The sequence below is a fragment of the Chiloscyllium plagiosum genome, unplaced genomic scaffold (assembly GCF_037043375.1).
Source record: "Chiloscyllium plagiosum isolate Xiang-an unplaced genomic scaffold, Cpla_swu_hap1 HiC_scaffold_3, whole genome shotgun sequence".
Taxonomy (NCBI): domain Eukaryota; kingdom Metazoa; phylum Chordata; class Chondrichthyes; order Orectolobiformes; family Hemiscylliidae; genus Chiloscyllium; species Chiloscyllium plagiosum.
Genome location: NW_028270141.1, coordinates 72,668,510 through 72,691,347, shown reverse-complemented (window position 1 = coordinate 72,691,347; position 22,838 = coordinate 72,668,510). Strand labels below are relative to the sequence as shown.

The 22,838-nt window shown below is 38.9% G+C and overlaps 1 protein-coding gene across 10 annotated transcripts in view; it reads right to left on the bottom strand.

Moving 5' to 3' along the window:
* Positions 1–22,838, bottom strand: part of ptprk (protein tyrosine phosphatase receptor type K) — a 586,179-nt gene that overhangs the window by 141,982 nt on the left and 421,359 nt on the right. For all 10 annotated transcript variants that reach the window (XM_043683662.2, XM_043683679.2, XM_043683684.2 and 7 more), the window contains 4 exons: positions 22,665–22,774; positions 18,947–19,148; positions 16,483–16,582; positions 421–694 (listed from right to left, as the gene is read on the bottom strand). In XM_043683662.2, coding sequence (XP_043539597.1) covers positions 421–694; positions 16,483–16,582; positions 18,947–19,148; positions 22,665–22,774 — 686 coding nt within the window. The remainder of the gene's footprint in view (positions 1–420; positions 695–16,482; positions 16,583–18,946; positions 19,149–22,664; positions 22,775–22,838) is intronic.

Below are 22,838 nucleotides of genomic sequence, written 5' to 3'. Positions count from 1 at the left end.
TGTGGACCTGTTGCACGGGTTGGCAAATCGCAGAGGATCAAGTCAATCTGGTAGGCTGGTGCTGATGTGAGCCATGACTAACTTCTTGAAGCACTTCAGAATTATGGAGGTGAGAGCCACCGGGTAATAGTCATTGAGACAGAGTGTATCATTTTTATTTGGCACTGGGATGGCGGTGGCTTTCTCAAAGCAGGTGGGGACTTCAGATCATAATATGGAAAGGTTTAAGATGTCTACAAATGCCCCTGCCAGCTGGTCCGCACAAGATCTCAGTACACTCAGAACATGTCCAAGGATTTTCACACTTAGCATCATTTAGATGTTTGTCATAAATTGTAGGGTATTGTGTGTAGACAAAATTAACCCATAAATACAGCAAAGAATCAGATCAGACAAAATTGTTTAGTTACGAATGCTTACTTGTTCAACACTGCTGACAGCTTGGAAGTGTATGTGATATCCTTTCCTGGGGGTCAAAGGAGGATTCCAAAACCCATTGTAGGTTTTATTGTCACCAACTGTAAAAGGAGTTTGTTCAGAAATTCCACTTGGAGCAAGTTCTGCCGCGTAATAGTATGGTGACCCTCGAGCCGCAGCAGATTGGTAGATGACAGGAATATGGAAGCACTCTGCTGTGCTGGCCTCCCTCTTTGATCTGTGCGAATTCACTTCTTCAACAACAACCTGGTAGGCACTTTGAGAAAACAAACATAACATTTAACTCAATAATGTGTACAGTTTATCTATTATTGTGCATGTTACACGATATAAATATCTAACAGCTTGCATCAACAGATCAAAACCACAATTTTCTGGATGTAAAGCAAGATTTGGTCAAAAAGAAAGTAGAATACCTAACTTATTTAAAAAGAAAATCCATGAGAAATATCTTCATATTTTCAAAAGGAATTTCCGCAATTAAAAACAAAGGTAAAAATATTCAATCATGATGACCACATAAGGCTCTTTTAGTCTCCACTCCAAGGTACCAACTCAGCTACAGTAACAACAAGCATGGGACTTAAACAATTCAACCCAGGGAAGGAAGATAGTTACATCCAATTCTGCCCTTACCCAAATCCAACTGTTTTTACCTTTCACCACATATCACTCGTGGTGCTTTCACCACGTATCACTCACCAAACTCATGTTACTTAACATCTGAGTGTGTGGTACTAAGGATAGCTGGTCCTGGCGTTTTGTGGCTAGTTGGTGTTCATGGATGCGGGCCGTTAGTTGTCTTCCTGTTTGTCCTATGTAGTATTTTGTGCAGTCCTTGCATGGGATTTTGTATACTACACTACATGACAAGCAACATGAGTTCGACTGGGACAACACTACTATTATAGGACAAGCCAAACAGAGAACAGCCAGGGAATTCCTAGAGGCATGGCACTAATCCACAGATTCAATCGATAAGCACATCGACCTGGACCCAATATACCGGCCACTGCAGCGGACAGCTGGAACTGACAACCGGAAGCGGCAGGTACAAATCACTATAAATGCCGGAGGAAACATCACAGAAGCGCTTCACAGGAGGCTCCCAAGCATTGAGGATGTCACCTAGACAGGGGACGAAACGTCTGCAACACAAGATCCCAGCTCGGCGAACAGAACCACAACAACGAGCACCAGAGCTACAAATCTTCTCCCAAACTTTGAACAGACTGTAGCATTGGCATTTGTTTGGGTCGAAGACGTATTATAAAGAAAGAAAAGACAAACTTGCATTTATGCAGCAATTTTCATGCCCACTGACATCCAAAAGTGATGTATAGCCAAAATACTTTTGTAGTGTAATCATTGTTGTCATGTTGGCAACACAACAGCCAATTGGTGACAGCAAATTCCCATGAACATATGCTTTTTATGCAGGAAGTTTAATGACTGGAATAATGTGGATGATCTTTGATCAATTCAAAATTATTTTTATATTTTGAAATTTAACTAATCAGTTTATAGAGTCCTTGCATGTGCCAAATTATAACACCTTAAGTGTTAGTCAAAACAGGCTGAGTCTTATTAAAATTGGACAGTTAGATTTCAATGCACATTTCCAATCTTTTCCCTTAGGTGTTACCTCCCACATTTGATATGCAAATTGTTATTCACAAATTGTAATTACAGAAATATAAATACATCCACACACACATTTCTCCATGTGCTCATATATATACTTATATACATACAATGGCTAAAGGTCTCAAAAAAACAGACATGCAGTTGTAATTGGTTTTAATACTTTGTCCAAATTTTCCGACTTGTATTGTGCAGTGCAGGGAAACATTAAAAACAAATTCAAAAATTGATGGCATGTTTCTAAAAGTAGCCAAGCAAGATTTTATTTTATTTAATTTATATTAGATATTATAAATATCAGTTCATTTTAACCACTTCTATATTTCCAAGTAATAGTGAGATTTTCAATACACCCACCAGACCATCAGCACCCAAAGTTGCTTCAACAATTATGTTCTCACTTCCAAACTCTTGCACACTTCACAGTAAGAGTTCTCAAAATTGTCGCCCAGCCAGCTCATGACATTTTCCAGAAAACATTTTTGCTTTCTTCAACCCTCACAGTTCATAGAGGTAAAACTGGTGGTGCTCTCCCTCCACCTTAATTTTGTCTACCACTCGTGCCTTAAACTCCTCCAGTTCAGTTCAAGGACATTTTAAATTCTCCTTCTAACTTCAACATCAATTTTGTTTTCTCCTCTGCTCATGCTGACTTTTCAACACTTTTAATTTCGGCTTATATACTTGGCATTCCTCAATTCATTGAGACATCTTTCTGTGTCACTCTTAGTTTCTGCTACCTTTAACTCCATGGAGTTCCATCTCCTTTCTATTTCCATTGGTTTTCCTATCTTCCCTTCTTTGATCCATTATTTAACCCTTCCAACTCCAATTCATCAATTATTTTCTCATTCATTACCAATAACTTACTTCAACACCTGTGACATATTTTATCGCTTGCAAACTGTTGCACTAACTGTGTTATCAGAATCTTTTTTTTTTGACCCAACTCGAACTGGAATGGATGCAAAAGTGCAAATATCTCAGGACATTGCAACAGGTTGAAACCATTCCAAGTCAGAGGGCCTTCCAGGCTTAGTTGGCTGAGTGGTGCAGAGTAGACAGGCTGAGGATGGAGGCTGGATCCAGGAGCTGGGAATAGGAAATCCACAGTTACTCCTGCTGTCTCTGCAACTTGACTGTAAAATTGGCTGAACCACACCGTGTAAGCAGGGCTCACCCAAAAGTGTGCCATGTTGGAGACTGTGGTAAGGAAGTCAGGCTGGCTGTGCACTGCTATCAGGATCAGGATCTGGCTAAAATCCTGAAAGAGGAAGAAGTAGAATTCTTCATCAAAAAGACAGGATTTGAGATCTGAGGCTGTGATATCACGAGTGAACATCCTGGGAAATCTGCAAAACACACTGCTGCTGTGCCAGCTATTCAAGGTATAATTTACTATTTCTACAGAATTCAATTTGCCTGTTGATTCTTGCCTACACCGATTTTTGCTTTGAGCATTAAAGGAAAAGATTTAAAAAATGAAAGTCCATTGAGTTTTTCCTTTACATTCATTCAGGAAGTTTTTTTTTCATGTTATCGACAAACATGATGCTTAGAATATCGCTTAAGCCCTCCTTACTACTTTGTAAGTAGTAGTGGTTCCAGTCCAGAGAGATGGGAAGCATTGTCATCTGAATGGGAGTAGACTGAGGAAAGAGGAGCTTCATCTGTCTATGAGCAGCTGAACTCTAATTGCTTTGACACGAAGAGGAGAGGAGACCACCGCAGTGATTGTCAGTAAATACTGACAACATTGACCAGGTGTCCATAATGTTGAGTGTGTATGAAATATAAACTGGTGGCATTTATGCCTACCAATATACAATCTAGAAAATATTAATAGCCTTACGAGAGTATGCCTTTCCATTTTTTATTGCCATTAATTCATGAGCCACAATGACATATCATGCCAGATATCCCTTTTAACTCTTAAGGTAATTCTAACGCTAAGTATGCCATTATCCTGCTCACTAGTTCATTTCCTTGATCCATGTGATTAAATAAATTACCGTACATACTCAACTAATAGTCAAATTTTTTGACTACATTTTAAGGTTAAATTTATGAGGTTGACTATTAAATGAATACTACTTTTGAGTGGCTGAAATTCATGAGCATTAAAATTCATACAGTATCAGTAGCAGAAGCCTGATTTCAAAATTAATAAAGAGAAAACAAAATGAGTTATGGTAATTCTGAAGACCCAGAGCGGAGCATTACAGCCAGCGGATTGGAAAGCTGGAGCGGAGTGTGACAGCCAGCACATTGACTCATAAATGCGAATCTGTTATCTGTGAAGAACTAGGGTCAATGTTTGCATGAGATACAAGGAAAATTCCAGATTTTTTGGCAAAAAAATAGGGGGTCGACCTTTACGGGAGATCGACCAGTACTCGATTATGTATGGTAGTGCCTATTTGCAACACCGCATCTCCTAGAGGTTTTTAAATTCATGTTTTAAAAATTCTGGTGCTTTTTTCCATCAGCTTATTCACCTTTTTTTCCCCCATATTCTTGTCCTCCAGTCTACCAATCTACCAGGTCAGCAGTTTGGAAGTTCATGGCAGATTTAAGATTCATTGCGCATTAGCATCGCTATGCATGTCGTGGCATGACAACTTGAAATAATTACATGAAGCCTCTGCAAACTCTATTATTAGCAATTTTGGGTGGCCGCTAATATTAATGTTGTTCATACTGACGTGGGTCCTCTAAGTTACTTCTAATCCATAAATATAGACCAACTGATTTGTCTATTCACGTATGTACCCCACCTCTTGCTAACTTAGTGAGTGCCGATACAATTTCTTAATTCTTTATCAATTTCTTACTGACATTTCAATCTAAGACTGTAGCAAGTAGCAAAGCTTTTACAAACATTAAAAATGGTTTGTTCAGTACTGATATTCAATTGCTCGAGTTCAAAAGCTTATTTATCAAATAAAAGTGAAAATTATGCTTGACACCAAATAAACGGAGCTCAAATCAGAAAAAAATTATTTTAATTACACTTATGCAGAAAAGATCCTCATAACAGGAGCTTTACCTCAGTATCTATGACATCTTTTGTATCATCTGAAGAGTTTATTGACCTCGTTGAGTATGAACAGCACATAGTTTAAATTTAGCTTTTGATTTGATGCATTTATTTTCAACAATTCAGCCAATTTTAAAGATATCCATTTTGTTCAAACATTCTTCCCACTACTGAACTGAAATTTTTAAAGGTATCTGAACTGATTTAAATTAAGAAAGATTTCTAGAGTGCTTTCAGTTTTACTACATTGACAGCAGCATAAGCTCACATCAGTTCTGAGATTAGAATTCAATGTTTGAAACAGAATTTAGCAAACAAAATATTTATTATTCTGGTTCATCAATATATTTCATTGTTGTGAAGGTAAGTACTATACCCTTTGCATTTCATATAATTTTCTCCCTTCGTTTCCCAGTCTCTCAGGAACAATCACTGCCTGTGAACAAGAGGATAGATAGGCAGGCAATGGCTTCAAGATCAATGCTGCCCTCGAGCCACCTACTAAGAAGCAATCCTGGTTCCAATTTACTTTTGCTACTGAGCAGAGAATCACCTCAGACAGTCAGTTTTAAAGGGTTCACTGCATACTGTGCAATTTTTCTTCTTACACTGTCAGTGGTTTTCCAACTCTATTTTCTTCATTGCCAGAATGCACAGTGACCTCAGTATGGTTCAAGAATACAAATAACAATGTGAAAATTAAATGATATTGCTACCTCAAAAGGACCTGGAAATCTGATGGGGTGCACTCCTTTCTCCAAGCATTAAATGGGCATTTATTATGCTCAAAACAACACATTCTGCTGGTGGCAGTGGTGATGGAGGGGAAGGCACCAGGTGGGTGAGCTTGGTACATCCTACATGTGTGCTATCCATCATTTAGGATTCAGTCATTCTGCAGGCATTCATCAGAAGCTTGATGATTAAAATATTGATATAAGGTTTTGCCACACTTGGATTCCTCAGTGCCCAATCAGCCACGTAACTAACCTGCCCAGCAATTCATGGTTCACATAGACAAGGAAAACCCTACAGCAGCATTATTTAAAAGGCTCATTGATTACACACAACTTAATTGCCTTGTCATTTGAGGCTGGTGCTTGAAAGCAGTATTTTTTTAAACCTGCTTTCGGTCTGAAAAAACTTCTGACTGAACTAAGAGTTGGCTTTCGTTTGTGCTTCACTGCCTTTGCAGCCTGCTAAACAGTTTTATCACCTTCTCATAAAGGCCTCCTTTTGAGCAGGAGAACAAAGCAGAGGAGCAAAAGCAGGAGGATTAAGACAGAAACAGCTTGCAGAAGTGGGAGGAACACAGAACTTTGCAAGAAACTATAGCGACAGTGACCCACCCCTCCACCTCCACCACCACCCCCACTGCCCCTTGCAGCCCCCCCACACCCCTACCCACCGCCACCCTCATTAGGTTGACTATTCACTGATAAGCAATGCCTCAGAGGCTTCACAAAGGAGATGACCACCAAGATGGCAGCCAAAACCTGCACCTCATAGTAGCGCAAGGACAGCACTGGCTATGGCTGTTCATACCAGTTTGACCCTTTCGTTTTAATGTAATCAGCTTCCTCCAGAATGCAGTATATATCATCAATGACATCTCAAAGTTTGCAGTCTGATGCCGTAATAATTTAATGCACTCAGAGCTTTTCTATACCAGGGTAACACAGTGACTCAGTGGTTAGCACGGCTGCTTCACAGCTCTAGGGATCCAAGTTCGATTCCAGCCTTGGGCGACTGTCTGTGAAGTTTGCACATTCTCCCTGCGTCTGTGTGGGTTACCTCCGGGTGCTCTGGTTTCCTCCCATAATCCAAAAATGTGCAGGTTAGTTGGATTGGCCATGCTAAACAGCCCAGAGATGTGCTGGCTAGGTGGATTAACCACGAAAAATGCAGAGTTACAGGGATATGGTAGGAGGGTGGGATTCTTTTCAAAGGGTTGGTGTGGACTCGATGTGTTGAATTGCCTGGTTGTGCACTGTAGGGATTCTATGATAGCTCTTTCCCATGGACAGAGTGAGTTACGACAACATTATATTGGGCTTTGCCGCCATGGCAGCCTTCCCCAGCCTGCAGACTACCCACAATCCCTTCCAACTTCCCCATCATCAATGTAGCATCTTTTTGTACAGCTTTACAGTTGTGATGCCAGACACATTTTCTTCAGTGCTTCATGGGATGTGAACACCACTGGCAAGCACCTGTTACTTATCCCTAATTGCCTTTGAACTGAGTAGCCCCCCGTACCATTGCAGGTGGCAATCAATCACATCTATCAATGGGTCTCAAATCATGTGTACACCAGACAAAGAAAGCAGATTTATTTCCTGACAGGGCATGTGTGATTTAGGTAGGGTTTTACAACTGTAACCAAGATTAACTTTCATATCCAGATCTATTTAATAATTGAATTTAAATTGTAACAGCTATTGCAGAGAGTTTTGAACTCACATTCCACAGCATAAGTCTGGGGTTTTGGATTACTCAACTGGAGGTGTTACCTTTATCCCATCACCTCTGTGGTACATTGCACTGTTTACTGCCACAATCATCTTTAACGTATTCTGTGTCAGTTCTCTGTTGAAGGTACTTCAGGTTCTGTGGAGGGCGACTCGAAAACTGCTGTGAACCTTGAGGTTTCGCTTGCAGACTGTAACTTCTCAGCAAGGTCAATACAGTCTCAGCCAAATGTCTATGCATCAGTAACAAATGCGTTGCAGGAGTTGGAGCTTTGACACAGAAGTTGGAACTGAATATCATCATATATTGACACAAGGGCAAGCTGATTAGTGGTTTGTCCAGGAAATCCAGAACTCCTGGTATATGATAATCTGCCTACATCTAAATCCTCTGCAATAGTGATCGCAGTGTCTTATCTTCTAAAGATCTGTCAACAGTGCCATTCCATGCCCCTTCCCATAGGTCTTGCAAGGAATGATGATCTTGTACAAAGTAAGCCATATCCAATATAAAAATATGTCTAGCTAGGTCCTGCAGTCAGCCAACATCAGTGGCACCATGGTGGAAACTGGCCAATCCCTCAGCTATGGCCATCACGCCAGATAAATACCAAAAGGGGATTAAACATCTTGCACTCATACAATGCCTTTGATATGATAAAGTATTCTCATCAAGGAGGACTGAACATCAAACTCTCATAGAAGAAATGGTCTTTATGTGCTCATAAAAAGGGACAATTACGGTGAGTCAGAGAGGTTTAGGGCTGCATTGCAGTGTAAACATTGTGCTAATCGAAAACTGAATCACTTGTGGTGCAACAAAAGTAAGGGTGAGTTGTACAGAAAACTGGATTCAGAAGACAAGTGGGTATACAGATTGGAACATTATATGGAAAACATAGCAGAAGCAGGAAATTTTGAAACCATACAATCGTTTGCAAATAATGATGAGGATTTTTAATTCAGTATGGTGAGGAAAAGTACAGCACAGAACAGGCCCTTTGGCCCACGATGTTGTGCCAAGGTTTAATCCTAATGTAAATATAATAACTTAACCTATGCACCCCTCAACTCACTGCTATCCATGTGCATGTCCAGCAGTCGCTTAAATGTCCCTAATGAGTCTACTTCCACCACCAAAGCTGGGCACGCATTCCATACATTCACAACTTTCTGTGTAAAGAACCTACCTCTGATGTCTCCTCTATACCTTTCTCCTAATATCTTTAAACTATGACTCCTCGTACCAGTCAATCCTGCCCTGGGGAAAGGTCTCTGGCTATTAACTCTATCTATTCCACTCATTATCTTGTATACCTCGATCAGGTCACCTCTCTTCCTCCTCTGCAGACAGAAAAGTCCAAGCTTATTCAACCTTTCTTCATACGGCAAGCCCTCCAGTCTAGGCAGCATCCTGGTAAATCTTCTTTGCACCCTCCTCAAAGTCCCTGTATCTTTCCTATAGTAGGGCGACCAAAACTGGACACAATATTCCAATTGTAGTCTCACCAGGGACTTGTAGAGCTGTAGCAAAACCTCTCAGCTCTTAAACTCAATTCCCCTGTTAATGAAAGCCAAAACACCATATGCTTTCTTAACAACCCTATCCACTTGGGTGTCAACTGTGAGGGATCTATGTACTTTCACACCCAGATCCCTCTGTTCCTCCAAGAGGTAAGCGCATGGGTAAGACATCGTGCTGTAGTGAATGTCTGGAGCAGATTTGTCAAGGAGATGGATTTTAGTTAGATTGGAAATGTCTGTAGGTGGAAATAAAGAAGTTATGGAGTATAAAATTCAGCTTGGTAGTGACTGGGACAACATATTGGAAACCGAGATTGCAATAATCCGATTCAGATTCTCTTTATAATTTCAATTCATATAAACACAGGTGCTCTCACTAAGTGCACAAGATAGCAGGCCATCACTGAATGCAGTTCGAGACAATGAGAAGTTGGGAATTTGGTCAGTGAAATAATTCAGTGCTTTTCTGAGGTGCTTTTACATAGGAAGAGAGAGTCAAGGGAGGGAGTCAAAGATCAGTGATAGAATGTGGGAACTGAAACTTGGAGGTATTTGTTAGGTGAATGTCGGTGAATGTTATATTTATCTCCTTTCTAGGTGGGGCAGTAGTTTAAACTGGCACTGTGGCAACACAAGTATTGAATTAAATTTATAACTTAAGTGGTGAATTACTTGATGTAACTACAGATAATTGAGTGACATTTCCAACTGCAATTCGTTGAATCAAAAGTAAATGATAAAGAAGGCAGGTCAAGTGATGCTTTGCAGCTGTAGCAGATAAGAGCTGCAGAATGTTTGTGACCCACAGCAACCACATGAGCAGTAAGCAGCTGTAGTTTGAGGAACTCTTGCTCATCTTTGAACTGAAGATTGAGCTTTCGTTGCTGCAATGCATCAAGGATGAGCGAGTTATGTAGAGAATTTGTTCGCAAACATATTTACATACGGGTTACTATGAAATTAGTTTGTAGTCAGGGGGATGGCTGTGAATGAGGCAAATATAAGGTTCTAGAAAGTAGCACTGGAGAAGCATTTAGAATTGTGCAGCAGAGTTGGAGTTCTTGCAGCTTGTGTGGGCAAGAATAGAAACTGAAGGGAGGATGAATATATCAATCACAGCACCATAGTCCAAGAGGATATTTAAAGTTGAGTAGTTAAAAAGAATGTATTTGTAGTCAGAGACAATATAGTTAGGGGACAAACATCATTCTCTGCAGCAAAGAGTGTGTTTCTAAAAAGATCCTACAACTGCCCCAGGCCAAGTTTAAGGACATCTCCTTTAGAATGGAGAAGAACATGGCATGGAACAGAAAGGATCCAGTTGTCATCGTCCAGATGGGTAACAACAATATAGGAAAGACTAAGAAACAGCCTTTTTTTAAAAAAAAAAGGAACATGAACACCTCGGGGCTGAATTGAAAAGCAGGTGTACTATCCAACAAAGGAAGTTAGGGGTGGTTTCAAACAGAAAGAAAAACTGTGAAGGTTAAAGAAACTTAATGGTAAAGTTGCAATAGTCTTACTTGACCACAGAGCGCTCTCTCACTAGACAGAAATGACCAGTGGTGCTTTAACCTGAAGGTCACCATGTCTCAGGCAAGGGGAGAGGCTGAAAAGCAGAGTCCTTCATAGTAACTTCAGCCCATGTGGGAATTGAACTCCCACGCTCTTGGCTTTACTCTGCATCACAAATCAACCATTGAGCCAACTAACCTGACACACAAAGCAGGAAAATGTAGTTTAGTTTGTCTAATGTGTCTTTGAACAATTGTAGGAATCCATTTCTAAATTGATTGCAGCAAGATATTTTGAAAAATCTTAATATAGTCAGGCAGAGATTTTTGAAGGGAAAATAATGTTTGACTAATTTACAACTTATTTGGGAATGTAACAAAAACAAAGAAATTAAAGGGGAACTAGCAGATGTAGTGTATTTGCATTTCCAAACTTGATGAGATGTCACCTAAAGGTTACTTCACTACAAAACTGTGTAGGGGGAGATATATTAGCATGCTTACAGGATTGGGTTACAAAATGAAACAGTGAGTCAGGAAATGGAAGTCTCATTCCGGATGAAAGGCTTCTGACTGAAATGTTGAATTGCCTGCTCCTCAATGCTGCCTGACTTGCTGAGCTTTTCCAGCACCACATTCTCGATGATGATAGATGGACCATTTTCAGGTCAGCAAACTAATTAGTGAAGTGTCACAGTGATCAGACCTGGACATTTCCACTATTTATGACCCATTTCAAAGAGTTTTATAAACGAAGTGCATTGTATGAAAACAAAATTTGCTAACAAGACAACAGATAGGAAAGTAAGTTACGAGGAGGGTATAACAATATGTGGTATAACAATATGTAAAGGGATACAGATAGGTTAAGTGTGTGGATGAAATTTGGACAACAGAGTATAATGCAGGAAAATATGTCCACATTGGTCTGAAGAATAGGAAAGCAGAGTATTAGATACTTGGAGAGATAATTTAGAATTCTGAGGTACAGAGGGATATGGGTGCCCTTGCAGGGGAATCACAAAAATTTAGGATGTGGATACATCAAGTAATGAAGAGCTTCTTTACTGGGGCATTGCCCCTTTATTGCAAATGGGTGGGTGCGTACAAGTACTGAAATCTTGCAGCAGCTTTGAGGCCATGGGTGTGATGAAACTGAGAACATTGAAGAGAATGTAGTTTTGATCATCTTGCATTTGGAGGTACATACTTACTTTGGGGTTGCTTCAGAGAAGAATCACTGGGCCAATTGCTGTGAATGTCTTTCAAGGTCAGCAAGGTCGTTTGTTGGACGAATATTCATTGGAGATTAGTCATAGAAAGGGGCTTAACAGATAGATGTTAAAAGGATGTTTCCCCTCCTGGAAGAATCTAGATTTAGGGGCACAACTTCAAATAAAGACGTTTTCCCAACTTTGATGGAGCGAGAGAGGAAACTTCTCTTTGAGAAAATTTAGTGTTTAGAAATCTCTTTCATTTCAGGAATTGAGTCTGAGTCATTGAACATATTCAAATTTCTGTTGCACATACTTGTGATTGACAAGGGAGTTTGGACTGGGGGGGGGGGGGGGGGGGGGTAAACAGGCAGACAAGTGTGTTGTGAAGGCTACATCAGACCAGCTATGACTTTGTCAACTGTAGAGCAGACACAAGGGACCAAACTGCCTACCGCTGCTCCTACTTCTTATGTTCTCATGTTCTTATTAAATCAGCACTTGCAGTGGCAGATGAATGGAGCTAGGTTCAGTCTGTTACAATCCCTGTACAGACTGATGATGTTTAAAAAGAGATTTAGTCTTTCAGTTAATTACTGAAATGGATGACACTTTGAACCTTTTTACTATAATAAATGACTAGCGATTGCACCTTTTTTTTTGGAAGACAACTGGTATTTGAAACGACAGAAAGCAACATTCCTGTCCTCTGCTTAGCACAGAATTACAGTCCTTCCAGCAAAGAACTTAGTTGGTTCCAGCTTCGAATTAGTTCACAATTCCCCATTTTACAAAGTGGTGAGTTTGGCTATTGCCAAGTTCTCCCCTCAGTTTTCAAAAAGTTTCTAAATCTACTACAGGCAGTACAGTCCACTCCACTGATTCTTCTTACTCTGGCCATGCCTGGATGAACCTCCCAGATTGCTTAGATGGCTGCAGAATGGAGTCTTCCACTGGAAACTGTCTCTCTCCCACATCTGGCTCAGTAGCTTACCAAGCAGCAGCCTCATCTCACTGCTAACTACATCAACTGGTATCTGCCAGTGATACTGCCTGCTTTGTAGGGAAGCCTGTAACCTGAATGCAAAAATGGCTACTTCTGTACTCTTCTCCATGCAATGCAAAAGCACATCCAATTGAAAGTGCAGATTAGGTGTTCTTGACCTCAACTCTCTTCAAAACTAATAATTTAGTGGACAGCTTTCAGCATAACCATTTACTACCTTACTTTCAACAATTTTCTGGAACTTTGGGAGATTATTGGGAAGGTAGAGGATGCTGCTGCTAGTTCCTACTATGAACACTTTACATCATTGCCCCAGTAACACGACCTGGACCTCCTGGTGATCTTGACCATTCCAGATTTGTGATGAAACAGACTTTGAGTCATATGATAACTCTCATGCTTACCTTATGTGAAAGGGACTGTTGCAAAATATAACAATCCTAAAACCTCATTAAATGTAACAAGTCCTCCTAATGCCAAGCTAAGGAAAATTTGCAACAACTCATGGCAATGTCAGACAACAACCAGAACAGTTCATGGTGCCAAATTCCGGACGGATGTCAAAGAAGGTTGATGTGCTACAGTTGTAGGCACAAAGAATGTTCTTGTTGAATGCGAGCCAGGGTGGGCAGCGGGAAAGTTCAACTGACTCCAGTATTATGCTGCCCACACCATAAAATGGTTGGCATTGGCATTCCTTTTGTTTCTCAGTGTGTTTAAAATGGCAGCAAGGGAGGGTGCTATTTTTGGAGATCATTGGAGAAGGGATAACAATGGGAAAGCTGAGAATAATAAAAAGACATTGTTTTAGGACGTAAAGGGAACAAAGGAAATTTAGCCAGTTGGATATAATAATGGGGCTAATATAAGATTCTACACCAACAATGAACATGTGAGCAAGAAACAGAGAATGACCAGAAAAATGTTATTTCGGTGCAATGTGTTTTGTTTTAACAAAACAGTGAAATCATTTGTTGAAAACTGATTTCAACCACTAGGTTCAGTCTGTGACAGCCCCTACAGGGACTGAGATGTTTTAAAAGAAATTCAGACTTCTGCTAATTGCTGAATGGGGAAAATAATGTGTATAATCTGTGGAAAATACCATCTGTGTATATGGTAATTATTTTGCATTTTCTGAGTGAGAAATGGTTAATCATTTTGAAAATGAATGCACAAAATTAAACCGTGGGCTGGAAATGTTTCTGGTGGCAAATGGACAGATGGTTCACCACTCTGACTGGCGAACGAGAAATCCACCTCACAGACATAAAGCACGACAAGTGGGTTCAATGTGCTCCTTGTGGGGCTTTCATCCCTGACTGAGAGGAGGTCTTATTCCCCAGGAGCTGCCAGACAATCGGACTGAATGGCATCGCCAGCGGTCCTGCCAGCACAGAACTCCATTGTGTTGACTGAAGGCAGGCTCATGCAGGAAGACCAATAGATTCCAGATGCAAGGGCTTCGGGTGGAGTTTGGTACCTTTGGGAGGAACTGGGTTTCATATTATGGATGGGTAGGAAGTGTGTGTGCTCGATTAGTAAACAACGCTCTTCAATGATGGCACTCTCCCCTGCCATGCTGTCATTTTAAACGCACTAAAAACAAAAGGCTGCCTATGCCAACCATTTTATGGTGTGGGCAGTGTAATACTGGAGTCAACCAAACTTACAATCAAGCTTATTTAATCTTGAATTATTTATTTCAATTTTGAGTTATGATTTCATTTTTGGATCTATTATGGTAGAGAGTTGGTAGAAATAGGCTGGATACCTTCCCTAAATTACACACCCCTCCCAAACCACACCAGTGGGTGCAAGTAATGTCCCATCTTATATACAACACAATTACAGTCAAATATTTATGACATTAGTCTGGGTCTTCTGCATACATTTAATTTTTAATTTCCTTCCAAGTATATACCAACGGCAATTTTTTTGTACTTCTACTGTTAATACCTTTTCTCATGCAGGTTGAACATGAAAATTCTGTTCAAAAATTCCTCCGTAAGATTCACTGGCACATCGTGCAGGATAATTACTGCTTATCTACAGTTGTCATCTAACTGGAGACAGAATGCACTGAGACACATATACATCTTATGACCTTGACATTGCATCTATCTTTGCTTGGAGCTATCCAGATCTAAAATATAAGTGACATAGCGTAACATGGGCACAGATGGACTGAAATCTGTCCAGTCCACTAAAATAGACCATCTCACTGCTATATGGTTCTAAATGATGAACCATCGCAAATTACTGAAGCAGATGGTCTATTGCCTGTTCCAGCAAGGAAACACAGTTAAATCATTCTTCTAGTCCCTTTTTCATGAGCCTCTGACCATGTTTTCAAAGCAAAACAATTTCAAAATATTCAGTCAAATAAACTGAAGGAACAAGTGACTAAAAACACTGAACCCATTCTAAGCCAATGGCAGGTAATATAAAACTCCCCTCAAATGACATGATAGAGGAGCAACTGTCCATAAAACATACAAGTCCACTCCTCCTATCAATTTAGTAGAAGATAATTCACCTGCATAATTCTGTAGTGAAGGCTTAAGTTTATAAACAACTTGACTGCCACTTTCCCCTAAATGTGACTTCCATGAGATATAAATGACCCTCTGGAAGGTTTACTAATCAATCCTGGAAAAACACTAACATTACCCCTGGAGAATATGGTGCGGTGGGGGAGAACTGTCCTGTCACTATGAATAAGGGTTTAGATGATTGTCAGTCAAAATCAAAAAGTATGGTTTCTGACTGCAAGATGAATTTTGCACTACAGATAATAAAGCTTTTTTTAAAAGAAAATTGCAGTTGAATCAACACTGGCAACATGACATTTAATAAGCAGGCAGTTAAAAATCAAGAACTGCATCTACAAAGTGGAGTATTCAGACCATATTAATAGCTGCATGAAAGAAACTGAAGTCAACAAATTATTTCTTATCAGTTCTTTGGTCTGATGAAAAGCTGTTACACTAAAAATTAGCATTACATAGAATATAAGAGTAAACATCATGACAGCGCAGGGGAAACTTAATACATACTACATGACATTTTAGTAGTGTACTTACATGAGGTGAGGTCACATGGATTTAATTCATCAAAATTCTTTCCTCACTAATATTCTGGTCTCTCTAGCACCTCTATAATTTGTATGATTGCTGATTCAAGTTTTTGCAGACCTAAGTTAGATTTTAATTAATTTTAAGAAACATCTGCAAATTTATTACTTCAATATGATCAGAAGAATAAAAATAACAGTATTCTGAAAGAAAAGTTACTCAAGTACAGCAGACAGTTTTGAGAGTTATGAGCCAAACACAGGCGGGTGGGAAGAGTTTAGCTTGGGATTATGGTCGGCATGGACGGATTGGACCAAAGGCTCTATTATCGTGATGTATGACTCTATGTGAAACAGTAAAGGCCTCGCAATTTATAAGATCCCTGAAGATAATAGTCTCATTAACTACAGGCTAATTTTGGGCACTATGTTAAACAGAGTAAACAAACCTCCTGACAGCAATGTCAACTGAAAATATCACTTGAAAATGAAGAACATTAGCAGACAGCAGCCTGGGAATCTTAAGAAGAAACAGTTTGCTGCTAATAAATTTACCTGATTGGAGCACCTTTAGCCTGTGCAGGTCTCAGCATGACAGTTATTGTGGTTGCTGTTTCATTGAGAATTGCATCTTCATAGTCAGGTAAAATAGGAGCTGTTAAGATTTAATCAAAAGAAATTAAAAATATAGGACAAATAAAACAAATCTAACCCTATTGCAAATTTCAACGGTTCTATTCAAAGTCCTTGTAGATGAAAAAAAAATGAAATCTAGTTTTTAATATTGCAAGCATTCATTTTCTCTAGGGAATGGAGGCAAAAAAAATCACCCTTACAGTCTATCATTAAACAGCTGTGTAGGAACATAAAAGCTGCTTGAGAAAATATCTGCAGTGCTCTTCCCAGTGGGAAAATGTGCCTTTATTCGGTGCATAACCCAAACACAACAGACAGCAGGAACTTGTCACATTCCGGAATCATGACATGCCATTGGTACATCATTTTACTTTACAACAGATTAAAGTAAAATATTAAGTTGGTATTTAATCGATTTTGTAGAGACAGGGTAAAAATTGTTTCATCTCAAATTATTGTAAGAAAATGTGTACAATTCATTTAAGTGTTCACATAATGATGCATTTTCAAAGAATCCAATGTAAACTGCCATCCATAAATCTTCCTACTTTTTAAAGTATTCTTTGTCTTACCATTTAGAGGTAATCAAATTTAATGAACAAAAGATACTAATTGTTTTGACATGTCAGAATGCAGCTCATAAAATGAGTCACAGAAAAGTAACATTTCTGTTCTACCCTGTTTCAAATTATATAAAAGAAATGGAAGCAGATGAATAGGAAATAATTTTACAACTGTTAAATGTTTCTTTTGCCCCAGGCATCTTTTAAAGATAAGCACACAGTAATTGTGTCTTTGAAGGGCTGTAACCCACCTTGAATTAATTGAAAGTATCAATGTTTTATTCAAAAGGATTGCTTTTATAGTTTGAAATTTGTAATTTGGCAGTTGACAGTGCAATCAAGAACTTTGGTTTCTTTTGATCAACACATCAGCTTCACAAAGGGCATTGTGCAATTTCCTTTTACAAATGTAGCATGCCTCAACCTCATACTTAAACAGATGAGTTAATTTGGTCTTCACTAATGTTTCCGAATTGTTTGAAAATGACAAACTTTGTTTGTGACATAATTTTAAATTCTAATGTAGCAGTTTTAATCTTGCATGTTCGGAATGTGAAATAACTCGACAAAACAATGCATTAACAGCAATCTAATGCTTAAGATAAATCTAGATGTGATATATTTTAATCGTAAAAGCAAAACAATAGATACAGTAAAATGCCCTATTTTAAGGAATGAATTGAATAATCTTTGAGATGCGTTAAAAATGCAAAACTTTTCACGATTAATGTGTTTTGGAGCTGCCTTTTTACTTTAGGGTAAGATGGAGGAAGGGAGAAGGTCACATGACCTGTGCTGAATCCTGCTCAACATTAAGACTGGGTTCTGGATCAGTGGTGCTGGAAGAGCACAGCAATTCAGGCAGCATCCGAGGACAGACAAAATCGACGTTTCGGGCAAAAGCCGTTGTCTGATTGTTAAACTTGGATCTTGCAATGAAGATAGTACTAAACAATCCACTTAATTTCAAAATAGAATGGAGTTTTATGGGGTCAGTGTGGAAGACAGTTAATCAGTATTTATGACTGGATACAAGGCCCAAGTGATTCATATTACAAAGAGGACAGGGAGAGAGAGAGAGTAACGACAATACCAACAATATTTGTGCTGGTTGGGGTTCATATCAGATGAAGCTGAACAAGTTTTAAGGATTTAGAGGAGGGCGTAAAAATTGGCTTGAGGGAGAAAGTCATTTTGGGAAGTGAAAATTATCTGGCTGGAGAACGAAATGGAACATGCAATCTAAAGCTGACCATATATTTAAACTTGTTCCTGATGGATGAAATTCTGGTTTAAGGGACAGATTAAAGTATAACAGTGGTGGAATATAATGGTCATCTCAAAGGTTAAGTATGAACTTTGTCGGTAGTTCAAATAATACGTTGCCACTTGAAATAGCATTTAGCCAACGTTGCTTTTAGCTTGTTACAGTAAAAACCTTAAAATGTGATATATGATCTTTTTAGTAAATCACAAAATTCAAGTACGTTTTTAAAAGTTATTGATCTCTACAGGTATCATTTTATCACACAATGTAATGATAGAAAGTATCAAATTACAAAAATATTGTTGATTTAAACTAAGTTCTTCAGCAGTTAATATAACTAATTTTATTCCAGATATGACATTTTTTTAGATTGAAAACATTCTCAAGATGATAAAGTAGCCTAAATATGTAATGTAAATATTGTGCGCATGCTTAGCTTGGACTTTATTTCTAGACACTACAATTAATCATATGCAAAATGTTCTACTCAAATCAACTTATAGCAAGCACTGTTACTTTTGTTTCAGTTTTCATTAATAAATGGTGTCCTTACCAGATATATTTGTGGTGATATTGACAATAGTAGCTGGACCAAATCCCTTCACTGTACTAGCTTTAATTAAGAACTGGTAGGTAGTTCCAGGATTCAAATGTGAGAAAACATGGTGTGTACTGTTCCACATTTTTGGCACTGTCCGAACAGGTCCAGCCACTTGAACAGCTGGGTCAAAAGACTTGATGCTGCTGTAACTGATCTGCCAAACATGAAGAAACCAAAAAATAAAACCAGGTAGTTTTCCTCCCTGCTAAATCTAAAATAAGAAATTGCAATATGCTCTTACCAATCTTTAACATTTTTAAATTGATCTAATTTGTGAAAAGGTTAAGTTATTTGTTGAAGCAGTAAAATGGATTCATGCTGTTAACATGATTGGCATTGTGAACTGAGTTCTCAAAGTCCATATACACAAAGTGAGGTACAATAAAGTCGTTAGCAAATTAAAATTTGTAAAGGTTAAAAGGACAGCAGCAACATGGAAAGGAACCTGATTTAGACACAAAGAAAGCAGTATTGCAGTGATTTTCAGAATTCCTGGAGTTGGTAATAGGACTTCTGCTCCTTTTGAGACATAATAACCACATAAACATGGGCACAAAGGGCATAATTTTGACATTTTCATCAGAGACAAAACTGAGGAAAGTAGGCAACCATGAGCAGAATAGTACCAGATGTTAGGAGGCCTTAGAATTCTAAGGCAGATGAAATTTAATACAGAAAAAGTGCATGCCAATTGTTGTATTTTGGAAGAACAAATCTGGAATAGAAATATAGCCTTGTTATAAAAATCTTAGGTTATATGACTTTAAGTGGAAGCATTCAGAAATGTTGTAAATGAATTGTTTGAACTAATTCTCCCTCACATTTTCAAGTATACATTTTCTTCTAAGTCTTGCCCTCACCCTTTCATTGGAGGAAGCAGCATAGAGACCAAGTTTGAGAAAAATGAAATAAAGAAAATACAGACCCTCTAATTGTGAACAGATTAAAAATCCTATGGGGTTAAACTTTGATCTTCACTGCTGAGGTGAGAGATCATTCACATGCTTGTGATTCCATTGAAAAGGTTGGAATAAAACTGACAAAGACGGTGCAACAAGGAGTAACCCACTCTGTCTATCACTGAAGACAAAAATTATCCCAAAGAGGGCTAGACCAGGTGGGAGATCAACAGCACTGTATGGTTAATGCAAATTTTTGGGGCTGATCATTGCCTGCCTTGCCCCGGCACACATTGAGAATACAAGCTGTTTTCCTCCTTTGCATATAGGATACCTCGCTATATATCAAATTTATTAGGATACAGATTCCATTCAGTTTCTCTATATAAAACAAGCAGCTAAACAATGCTGCATTGGGGATCAAGAGTACCAATATTTCACAAAAACGTTAATTTTGAAATATTCTGGGCGTGGTTAATCAGGCAAATTAAGATGACGCATTGAACTGTAACAAAAACTCCGAGACAGAGAAAATAATATGATATGTTAGCAGAGAACTTTTATAATGGCACAGAAAGTGGAATCATTCTCAAAACTTAAAGAGACAAAATAAAAATGATAGCACAAATAAAGTAAACATTTTGTTTATGGCATGATAAAATTTCCTGTATTCTAAGTAATGGGTGACTGAGCAAACAAGAACTTGGGAATTGTGCAATTTAAATGGGACTATACAGTCAATCTTTCACAGTTACTAGACCAAATTCCTAGGCACGTACTGTAACAGCACCTGCAGCACAAGCTGGTCTTTAGCGTTAGTTCATCACATCTTCTCAAGGCAATTAGGAAAAGGCAATAAATGTTGGCCTAGCCAGTGACATCCCATCAAGGAAAGATTTTTTTTTCCAAATTGAATGTTTTCCTGCTTTCATCTAATATTTCATAATTTATATAAATGTTTTGGATGTGAACATAGTAGGGATAATTAGTAAGTTTGCAGATGACATCAAAATTGGAGATGCATTGGTCAGTGAAGAAGGTTACCTCAGACTACAATGGGATCTTGATCAGATGGGTCAATGCGTCAAGGATTGGCAGATGGAGTTTAATTTAGAGAAATGTGAGGTGCTGCATTTTGGAAAGGAAAATCAGGGCAGGAGCAAATACACTTTATGGTAAGGTCATGGGGAGTGTTGCTGAACAAAGTGACCTTGGCGTGCAGGTTCATAGCTCCTTAAAAGTGGAGGTGCAGGTAGATAGGATAGTGAAGGCGGCATTTGGTATGCTTTCCTTTATTGGTCAGAATATTGAGTACAGGAGTTGGGAGGTCATGCTGCAGCTGCACAGGACATTGGCTAAGCTATTTTTGTAATATTGTTTGCAATTCAGGTCTCCCTTCTTTAGGAAGGATGTTGTGAAACTTGAAAGGGTTCAGAAAAAATTTACAAGGGTGTTGCCAGGGTTGGAGGGTTTGAGCTACAGGGATAGGTTGAATAGGCTGAGATCGTATTCCCTGGAACATCGGAGGCTGAGGGGTGACCTTATAGAGTATGTAAAATCATGAGGAGTATGGAAAGGATAAATAGACGAGGTCTTTTCCATAGGGTGGGGGGAGTCCAGAACTAGAGGGCACAGCTTTAGGGAGAGAGAGGAAAGATATAAAAGGGACCTAAGGGGCAACTTTTTCACGCAGTGGGTGGTGCATGTATGGAATGAGCTGCCACAGGAAGTGGTGGAGGCTGGTACAATTACAACATTTAAAAGGCATCTGGATGGGTATATGAATAGGAAGGGTTTAGAGGGATATGGACCAAGTATGGCAAGTGGGACTAGTTTATGTTGAGATATCTGGTCATCATGGATGAGTGGACTGAAAGGTCTTGTCCATGCTGTACATCTCCATTACTATTTAAACAATTTATTTTGAGCTCTCCTGGCACAGTCATAGCCAAACTAATGTTTATTCTGAAATGGTTATTGTTACAAAAAAAATCATGTTTTTAAAAAACGTGCACAACCAGTAAATCCAGGAGAATTAATCAAAACAATTCAGATTCATTATTTGCTGAAAATTATAATGATCAATTCATATCCAAATGGTCACAGCTGCAGTATCGAAGGACAATTTCAGGTACTGTGGACACACTGGAGATAAACCATTTACAATAGATTCACATTATGCCATACTGTAACATCTGATAGCCTCACATCTGAACTTGAATTCCAGATACAATGGGTGCAGAACATGGAGAGCCAGGAATGTAAGACAGTGGAATTAGGTCTCCCACACACTGCTGATCCAGTCTTTTTTCTTTGAGACATAAATGTCACAGTTTTTGATATTTTCCCAAAGCAGCTTACACTTAGACTTCAACACAGTGGTACTAAAGAAGTCAGGTGGCAAGGCAAGAAGGGCCTCAGTTGGTAAGTGAAATCCTCCATTCCAGTTTCTCTCAATGATCTTATTGCCTTGAGGCTTTAGGCTGCTGTCGCACTATCATAAGCCAGAAGGTCCTAAGGCTAGCAGTAAGTCATGGAGCTGCAGCTCTCTAATTACACTTGTATTCCAAAACACGTATGGTACCACAAACCACCCTTCTGTAGATTCCAGCTGCTCTGATGGACAACTACTCTGAGGCGTATGGACAGAATATGTAAGGAATTTGTCTGCAAAGTTTGGAAGCTGAGATTTGGTCAGTTTTGGATATGCACATTACAAAATGTAAATGTGAGCAAAGGGTGCAAAAGTCTTGAGTAATCAAATCTATTACCTCATATTGTGTGATGACACCATTTGCTTCCACAGGCTCTTTCCACTGCAGAAAGATTTTGTCCTCAAATGGTGTTCCTTTTAATGAATCACTCGGTATAGGGCCAGGTACTAGAATTCAAGAAACATAAATATCATTTTCTAATCTGCCTTTATGTAATGAACAAACATAAAA